This window comes from Macrobrachium nipponense, chromosome 21 (assembly GCF_015104395.2).
Source record: "Macrobrachium nipponense isolate FS-2020 chromosome 21, ASM1510439v2, whole genome shotgun sequence".
Taxonomy (NCBI): Eukaryota; Metazoa; Arthropoda; class Malacostraca; order Decapoda; family Palaemonidae; genus Macrobrachium; species Macrobrachium nipponense.
In genome coordinates this window covers 34,905,824-34,915,823 of record NC_087212.1, presented here as the reverse complement: position 1 = coordinate 34,915,823, position 10,000 = coordinate 34,905,824, and the positions used below count along the sequence as shown (strand labels likewise).

The window sequence follows — 10,000 nt, the reverse complement described above, 5'->3', positions numbered from 1 at the left end:
GAGAGAGTTTTAAACTGGCTCCTATCTTTATGTTACCTGTTACGAATGACCGGCTGGGTTCAAAAAGACTCTGTATTGCTGCCCACTGGCCACGGATGAAAAGATGCCAAGAACGCCAAGCACAACAGCGGTGCAAGCAACGACGAATATATATATATATATATATATATATATAATATATATATATATATATATATATATCAGATCTTCTATGACCAATTAAATTACAGACACGGTAACAAACCCTCGGGAAGTCGTTTCGGGGGTGATCCGGAAAAAAAAAAAATTCCTTCGAACAAATAAAAGAAAGGGAGAATTGCCGTTATCAGTGGTTTACAAATCATAAAACACTCGGATCCCCTTTCTCTCTCTCTCTCTCTCTCTCAGAACCTCCCGCAAATGCAGCTCGGCAGAGCAAACAGGTGGAAATGGCAGCATAGCCATTGCTGGGAAGATTTATGTTTCCACACCTCGGGACCCATCCTGACTCCCAATATGGAGTGAGTTCAACCTCCCCCTTCGTCTCTCACAAGACAGAATTCTCGACTTTGCTCTCCCTCGTCAGGCAGCAACAAGAAAGTAGAATAAAGACTATCGAATACAGGATTTTAGGCCAAAGGGTTAGCGCTGGTACCTATGAGGTCAATCAACGCTGAAACGAAAATTAATGACAGTAAAAAGTTTTGAAAGGTGTAACAGGAGGAAAACATCGCGGTTGCGCTATGAATCAATTGTTAGGTGGAAAGTAAGATGGAAGAAATAGAGTATGAACGGAGGTTCAGTCAAAAGATGGAAATGGGTTGCAGCTAGGGGCCGAAGACAAGCTGCAAAGAACCTTAAAAAATAACTACAGCGCACTAAATGAGGCGCACTGACGGCACTAGCCCCCCTACGGGAAGAGAGTAGTGGTACAACTTGAAGAATCACCTTCCCTTCTGCCGCATCTCCCACGGAGGAGAGAAGAGAGAAGGAAGGAAGCAGAGGATGAATCGCCGAGGAGATCTGAATTCGAGCCTTCCTCTCTCTTAACTTTCTTCCAAATCTCACGACGCCCAGAGTAACGTGAAACTAGTTTCATTCCACATTCATGGGAGCGTGAAAAGCGTTTCGGACTCAAATTATAACAAAGTTAGGCGACGGTTTGCCGTCGTGAAATATGACTTGCGTTCACGTGGACCGGGAAATTTACCTCGCGGGCTAAAATGCAATTTAGGAAGTCCTTAGGTAACTTCTCTGGGGAATCGAGCATAATTTGAAGAAGTTCAGAACGGTCACTGACATTTACGCCGTTTTCAAAGCGAATTTATACATCGCATGAATACCCTACTTCAGAATAGTTCAAACAGCTGCCTCTTGTTTAAATTCAGAACCGATGTTAAATGCCCTTTATGTCTCTATAAAATCAGATCATTATCCTTGAAAATATTATGGAAGCAATTCCTAAAAGAAAAACCAATACGACGCGATCATACAAATGCATGATTTCATTAATAAAATATAATTATTCTAGCCATTATACGTAACATGTGTACGTATTTCACTATTATTCACAAACTTTCAATATCAAAATCTGGGAATTCATAAAATACATAGGTAAACCATAATAATTAATTTAAAGAAAAAATCCTACCTATGTCTGTAATGACAGGAATGTATGATATAGAAGACGCGCGCGCACACACTCACACATATATAAATATACTCGTATTATATATTACCGCTTCATTCCTATTAAAAGGGTGTGATGCTAGATGCTAGAAAGGCAGGTTCTCAGATGAGGTTACCGTTACCCACGGTCCAGTACCATACCCTTTCTCTTGACTCTAGATCGACCGACAGGCAACGTACCGGGATTGAACCCCGGATCTTGTTATCAGATTCATTTCTCCGAAAAATCAATCTTCTTTTTCAAAATTACGGATTTTCTTAATGTTGAAACATTTCTAACACAAGTCTCTACGTACTATTGACCTGTCACAACAGTTGTGGCTTCGGCGGATCTAAAGCCTGCTCCATTTTCTTTCATTAATGCCCACACGGGCAGAGATCCAACATACTTCAATATTTATTTACAGCAGCTGCCAATAATCTGGGGAATGAAAACTTAATTGTCTGTACAAGACAATTTCTGCGACAACAGCTCTCAAGAGCTCTCACCAGCATTTCTGGAGTCACTGAAAATTGAAGTATTTTTGTGGTGGCAAATCTTAAGACTTCTGTATTAAAAAAAAAAAAAAAAAAAACTGATTTGGCCATTCGTCTGTCCGTCCACCCCCAGATCTTAAGACTACTGAGGCTAGAGGGCTGCAAATGGTATGTTGATCATCCTCTCTCCAATTGTCAAATATACCAAATTGCCGTTCTCTAGCCCCAGTAGTTTTCATGTTACTTAAAGGTAAAGTTAGCCACGACCGTGCGTCTGGCACAGCTATAGGGTACCAAACACAGGCCACTACCAGGTCGTGGCTGAGAGTTTCATAAAGCATTATACGCTGTACATAAAACTCGAATGCGCCGAAGAAAATTTGGGGCATTTTTTTATTTGCCTATCGTAACAAGTGGCTTTCTTGCGAGAATCTCTGGTGAGAACACAGAAGCAATGTTAGCTGGAATGGACTTATTGGCCTTGATAGAGGATACGGCGACAATCATGCACCTGATGGAGATTCGGAGCCATAGTGTGAACTATAATCTTATATGTCCTGTGTGCTTGTAAGTTTAATGTTCATGGAGTTGCACACAATTTTTTTTTATAAATATTATACATTGGTGCAAGTTCAGACCTTCTAGTTCACTTATTCGTTAGCACTTCTGTGATCATAGTATGTATGTATGCCTACATACAGCGCCCGTGTATTACACTAAATACGTGATCTTGAGTCCAAGCGCACTTCGAGTGTACAGGCAGGTATGGTCTATAAGTAAACAAGCTTGTATATAATAAGTATGAAAACCTCATATCTGTGAAGTTTATGGAACCTCTATCAGAGAAGCATGCACACGTAAATGTATAACAAACTTGTGAGTGGGATGATTCATGAGCGTAACTATATAAAAATAGTATATAAAGTATGTAGAAGCTCATGTACCATGTGCATATTTTGTATATTCAGTAAGAAAATGCAGATGACTGCGTACATAGGTGAAAATACCATTGGATAACAATTATGAACAAGCACAAGTTCTTGAGTACCGCAAGGCCGCAAATAGTACTAATCCAAACATAAGCCATTGGGCATTGTAATAAACAAGCAACATTCATCCACTGTACAAACACGTACTTATACATATTCCGCCAATCTCTTCCACAGTACCAGAGACGTAATTATTTATTATCTTAGCTTCTCGTTGAAATATTCTGGGGCCTTAGCTGCTAAAGATAATACCACTTGCCATGTCCACTGCTTTTGTTGGCTGAGCAGTCGACATCAGAGAGAGAGAGAGAGAGAGAGGAGAGAGAGAGAGAGAGAGAGAGAGAGAGTGAGAGAGAGAGAGAGAAAGTAATACGGAAATGAAAGATATCAACAAAGGATAAAATGAATTTATTTAAAAAATTAATCTAAGGGTACAACTTGAAAAAAACATTAAAAATATTTTGAAGCAAGAAAGAGAAAGGAAAAACAGTAAAATATAAGCAAATATAAAGAAAAACATAAGAAAATCATGGAATCTTAATCTGCTCCAGATGAATAGAGATGATAAACACATATGAAAAGTGAAGAGAAAATATACAAAAAAGAAAGAATTTCTAAGTCAGTGAAGGCAAAAAAGAAAGGGAAGTTGGAAACGGAGTAAATTACAGAACTATAAAAGTAAAATTTTAATGAAAATTAAAAGAGAAAATAAAACAAAAGAAATCAAATGATACAAATGTAGTAAGGAATTAAGCAACGTAATCGAAAGAAATGACAGCGTACAGACAAGAAGACCCAGAATAATGGGAAAATGCAATAAAAAACGGGGCAAGAACAGAAACAGAAATAAGAGAGAGAGAAAGAAAAAAAAGACTGTCGGGGAGGGGTCTGCCAATTTATGAAGCCAAGAAAAAGCTGAAACGAAGAAAAAAGCGAATACTTTCAATTGTTTCATGGAAGCGAAAGAGAAACGATACAGAAAGAGACTGCAATGGGGAAAAGAGAGAGAAAAAAAAGAAAGGCGATGCGATTATCGGAAAAAACAGCAGCAGCGCTTGAAGAGGAGGAGGGGTTAAGAAAAACGAAGGATAACGTAAAAAAAGGAAGAATAACGGACGAAATAAAAGTGACACTCAAAAAGAAGAAAGTGTAATTAAAAGAATAAGAAAAAGTGAGTCTGACCAAAAGCAAAGAAAAGAAATGTGAAAAAGGGTCCCAGAAGGAGAAAACAGAGAAGAAAAAAGGAAGAGGAAAGCCAAAGAAGAAATGAGGAAACAACTGAAAACAAATCGCAGTGAGAGGGAGAGAGGCAGGGAGGGAGGGAGGGTGTGGAGGGGTGTCACTGGGGGAAGGAGAGAGGTGAGGGGTAATTGGCAAAGGCACCACAAAACTTTTCCTAATTGTCCGACGTAGGCAGGAATGAATGAGCAATTAAGGGTCTATAATTGCCAGTCTTTATTTCCTTGATGCTGTCAATATCCCATTAGCGAGCGACAAACTTCATTTCTCTCATTGATTTAATGTCTCTATGATGTATACGCGTTGTCAATCCCGTCGGCTCGGTAAATGATCTATGGAGTTGCATAGTATAAGCTGGTTTCTTGTTTCTGCTCAAGTCTATTTAGTAGTTATCTTCTATTTATATAAATATAAACACGAAATGACATGACACCTACTCCTATGTTTTTAAATACGTTAAATACCTTTGGAAACATAACACATGCTTATTGATATTTGTCTAACATTAACTTTACTAACAACTATAAACTGATTCACTTAAGGTAGATTCTTGAATGAGCCCTATGCTACGAGGACGTTAGTTTGGCGGCCGCTGATTGGCTGGGAGCTGCCTACCTCCCGGTACCAGCCAATCAGCGGCCGCCAAACAAACGTCTCGTAAGAATAGGGCTCATCCAAGAATCCTACCTTAAGTGAACCAGCTATAGTACTACCCTTACAGCCTTCTCCTTTACCTTCAAATATCTAACAAATTTTCTATAACAAACATTTGATCTTTGCAATCTCCCGATTTCTCCACTAGTTAAAACCTACACATTCTCCCTATAACTATTCCTGTTCTCTGATGTACTTCCTAAATGAAAACCCTTTCAGAGAGAGAGAGAGAGAGAGAGAGAGAGAGAGAGAGAGAGAGAGAGAGAGAGAGAGAGAGAGAGAGAGACCCAATACACTTCCATCAATTCTCCATAAACCCATTTCCAGAGCAATTAAATAGTGGGACAATGAGACATTCCACGAGAATATAATATGAGCAATTAAGCCGCAAACAAGACATGACGATCCGCTTTCATAATGAATGAGCATCCAATCTATCTTCCGCACAAAACAACAGAAAATGAACGGATAATAAATTAGAACATCATAATTAAATGAGCTCGCTTCTCCATTACTGGAGAGATTCAACATTAATGATTAATGCAACGGAGGAATTCCATAAGCTATTTAATAGCATGGAAATGATCAACAACGTAATGCATTGAAGAGGTACAGCGCCGGAAATATTTAACGAAACTTTCGTAATCATAAATAAGCTCTTTTTTGAGGTAACATTTCTGAGTGGATCTGCCATCTTTGGGTAGAGTTCTTAATAGGGGAGGCGGAATTTTGAATTCACATCGGACCCCCACCCCACCCCGCCCTTCAGATAAGGGTACACTCCCTATGTGTTTTGTCTTTTTTTCTGTTGCAGTTTTTCATTTCACGGCAGTACAGCTCGGACAACAGCTATGGCGTTGGTTTTATAAACAAAATAAATAAAGGTAAAGATCGGAAAGTGATAAAAAAGTACTTAAAACCAATACCTGTTATCTGAATTTGCTAAAAATACAATTCGTAAAGCAATAGTTATATTGGATAAACACTTTCATGCTCGATAAGTGAATAGTTATTCTATTATATATATATATATATATATATATATATATATATATATATATATATATATATATATATATATAATATTGTATATATATATATATATATATATATATTTATATGTGTGTATATATATATATATATATATATATATATATATATATATATATATATATATATATACGTCTTCCTGCATTTCTCAATCCAATCCTTCCCTTCCCTTCAATTCATGATGTAACTGTGACCTTGGCCTTTTATATCTGGCCTTCTTTCCGTCACCCCATTATTGTATGTATGTATGTATGTATGTATGTTGGATGTATGGTATATATACATATATATATATATATAGTATATGTATGTGATATATATATATATATTATTATATATATATATATATATAAATTCTTTCCCTTTAATGCACTGCCAACGCAATTTTTCGATTTTTTTAGCAGCATACTTCAAATCTATCTTCTCTATGGCCCTGTGAAATGATCTCATTAGCAACTTAATATCTCACAATTCTTTTTCTTTAAATTAGCTCTAAAGAATTCATCTAGACAATTCAATGGGTTCCTATCACTAAATCATATGGTGAATAAATTCATCCTTCTCTCTAAAATAAAATTAATGGCTGTATACTTGTGTGGGACATTATTTGTTTGTTAACTGATATCATTCTCAGTCTATGGCAGCTAACTAACTGGTATTTCCTTAACATTATACGAACCACAAGAGAGAGACAACACCAAGATGCCAATTTCGATCTTAAATGTTAAAAATATGTTTATTTTCAATTTTACTAGTCATTCAAATATTTTCTTTTTCAAGTTTAACGCACAAGATTTAGAACAACATTTGTCCGTGAAAAAGAGTACATTTTAGTGTTTACTTACTACATTATTCTGGCTTCTGCAAAGCACTAATAATAAACTTTATCCAAATCTTCTGGTTGCAGATTAGAATCAGCAATAAATCGCAGATGGCTCTTTATGAAAATACCTCCATCTCAAATGGGTCTTTAAATTATACCGGAAAAGAAACCAGTTATACGAGTGAATCTGATGACCCTTACGGGATTGGAATTTTCAAGGAATACATGTTGAAACTCTTGCCTTATAATGAAGCATGGATTAAGAATGCAACGTCTTTCAGTGGCACTACTGCAAAAGACCTAAAAGTCATCAATAAAGGTACTAATGGTTCTTTTCATACTACAAATGGTTACCGCCTTACTCCTGCAAACAAATATGGAATCGACGAAGCTCCATCCACAAATGGTACGTGTAATGGAGAAAACCACGTCAACGATGCCCCATCCACGTATGGTACGTGTAATGGAGAAAACCACGTCAACGAAGACCCATCCACGTATGGTACGTGTAATGGAGAAAACCACGTCAACGAAGCCCCATCCACGTATGGTACGTGTAATGGAGAAAACCACGTCAACGAAGCCCCATCCACGTATGGTACGTGCAATGGAGAAAACCACGTCAACGAAGCCCCATCCACGTATGGTACGTGTAATGGAGAAAACCACGTCAACGAAGCCCCATCCACGAATGGTACATGTAATGGAGAAAACCACGTCAGCAATACCCAATACAAGAAAAGTAGACTGACTTCCCATAAGATCTACCCAAGTAACATTGATGATACAGCATACCCCGTTGAAATAGGTGTTAGTGACACAGTCGGGCGTTATCTCAAGGCTAGACGTGACATCTTTGCAGGGGAGATTCTTTTTGTAGAGCCTCCAGTAGCAATGGCAACCAGACCAAAGTCTCCACCTCACTGCCAGAACTGCTACAAACAAACAAGCTCATTTAAATGCCCAGACTGTGGCTTCTTCCTCTGCGGGCCAGAATGTCTCACTGATTTCCACAAGACAGAGTGCCAATTCCTAAAACGTCTAGGTGCAGCTGAATGCTCAGAAGGTGAAACAACTGAACAACGAATTATGCTGGAGAGGCTTCAACAGATGCCTCAGGATATGCGTGCGCAAGCAATGGCTATGATTGAGAGAGCAAGAGCAGCCTCAAAGGAGCAGAAACATCGGGAAATCATGCAACAATATGTCGTTATGGCAGCGCTTAGAACAATATTTCTCATACAAGAAAATGAATTTTATAAAAGAGTCCTCAAGGCCATGCAAGCGAACCTTGAACCTGGAAGTGAGCGTTACAAGATGAACCAAAATCTAATAGTTGGCGTCATAGTTAACAGATTAAAAGTTTTCGACGACTCTGAACTGGTTCACAGAATCTGCTCTGTCTGGGACACCAATGCATTCCAAGTGGTCCTCCCCAAAAACGGTAGACTCCAAGGACTGTTTCCCTTGGCTGGTCTTATGAACCATGATTGTCGGCCCAATGCACAGCAATGGTTCACCGACAAGGGGAACATGGTCGTAAGGGCTATAGACCCTATACCTAGAGGAGCAACTGTTTCTATTTCCTATACAGATCCTCAATGGAGTACCATTGTCCGACAAAACCATCTGCAGAAGTGCAAACAATTCACCTGTATCTGCAAGAGATGCCTTGATCCTACCGAAATGGGCACATTCATTGGTTCCTTGATCTGTGCAGAATGTGGTTCGCCCATGATATCATCAGCTCCGCTTGACACTTCAGCTAAATGGGTTTGTACCTCCTGCACCTGCCAACATACAATGGAGGCAAAGCAGGTAAGCGAACTGAAAGATCAAAATGTCCTACTTCACTAAAAATGCTTAGAAAGAAAAAGGTTATCACTGAACAAAAACGATTGCTAAATATAACTGGTATATGCGTAGAGCCAATGTTGATAATTTAATGCTACTAATCTTCTAATGCTTCTTCTGTAGTGAATTCTTTGTCATTTGCATTCAATGTGGAACGTATTAACGTGAAATAACTCTGAAATATATGTGCTTTTGCATGCCTGTGATAGACTGACTTTCTTGGTAAAATATGCATATTTCACAGTATTCTCTCTCCCTTCTAGCAGGATCGATGAGCGGACTAAATCATTTTTATATTTTTCAGGGTGATGAAAACCGAGTAAGTACTAGATAAAAAAAAGGGGGGACATACAGGACTAGAGCCCTTAAATCACTATTTTTTTAAAAGTGTTCAAGCCATATCCCCAGGACAGAAATTCTGAAACGTTATTCTGAAAATCCATCCAGATGCTCGAGGCATGACCTTTCTGATCCCAGACTTCTCATTTCAACTTTTTGATCATTAGCTACTCTATAAATACTTTGCTGCGACTTTGGAAGACAACACAACAGAAATCAATCTCCTAATTCTACATTCCACCAGGATAATACATTTACAGAGATTACATAAAGTTAACGCCATCCAGGCAACATGAAACATCAAATGAATTTAGACGTAATGACAACCAACGCTGACCGTTAGGGATTAATAATCGACATTATTTTGTAAGACAGTGGTTATCAAGTAAAACATTACAAAGCAACAAGAGCCCTAGGATTCATATGACTAAAAGGGAAACACAGATCGACCACCTAACATCATTGTCCTGCCGTTTTATTAAAAAAAATTCAGAAATTTGCTTGAAACCGCGTCGTCTCTACCTTGAATCACTTATGCCAACTAGTATTAATATCATAAATATACAAACGATTTTATTTCAACTTCATTCCAACCCATACCACCAAGCACTGGAAAAATTTTCTCTGACCATTTTCCCTATATAAGACATTGTTTCAGAGATTAAATATGGTCGTTTAACACAAATAATTGTTACCGGATTTTCGATTAGTTCATGTCAAATCTAATTTGCTCATAACTTTTTTTATTTCTACTGCTTTTTTCGAATAAACAACTAAACAATGCCTACTTTCGACTTTCATAGAACAAAAATTACAGTTTAAAATCCAATCGAATGCCTGTGTTGCTATAATGTATAAATCATTAATTCACTAACTTCAGTACGTCATCTTAATACATACCTAATCT

General features: G+C 37.9%; 1 protein-coding gene and 1 long non-coding RNA gene across 6 annotated transcripts in view; one reads left to right on the top strand and one right to left on the bottom strand.

Moving 5' to 3' along the window:
* Positions 1 to 10,000, bottom strand: part of LOC135197917 (uncharacterized) — a 323,650-nt gene that overhangs the window by 200,601 nt on the left and 113,049 nt on the right. The gene's annotated exons all lie outside the window — the stretch shown is intronic.
* Positions 1 to 10,000, top strand: part of LOC135197908 (SET domain-containing protein SmydA-8-like) — a 28,055-nt gene that overhangs the window by 6,732 nt on the left and 11,323 nt on the right. The window contains exons 2-3 of one of the 2 annotated variants that reach the window (XM_064225140.1): positions 6,985 to 8,718; positions 9,059 to 9,073. In XM_064225140.1, coding sequence (XP_064081210.1) covers positions 7,009 to 8,718; positions 9,059 to 9,073 — 1,725 coding nt within the window. In that variant the 5' untranslated portion in view covers positions 6,985 to 7,008. The remainder of the gene's footprint in view (positions 1 to 6,984; positions 8,719 to 9,058; positions 9,074 to 10,000) is intronic. The other variant, XM_064225141.1, reaches the window with a different exon arrangement.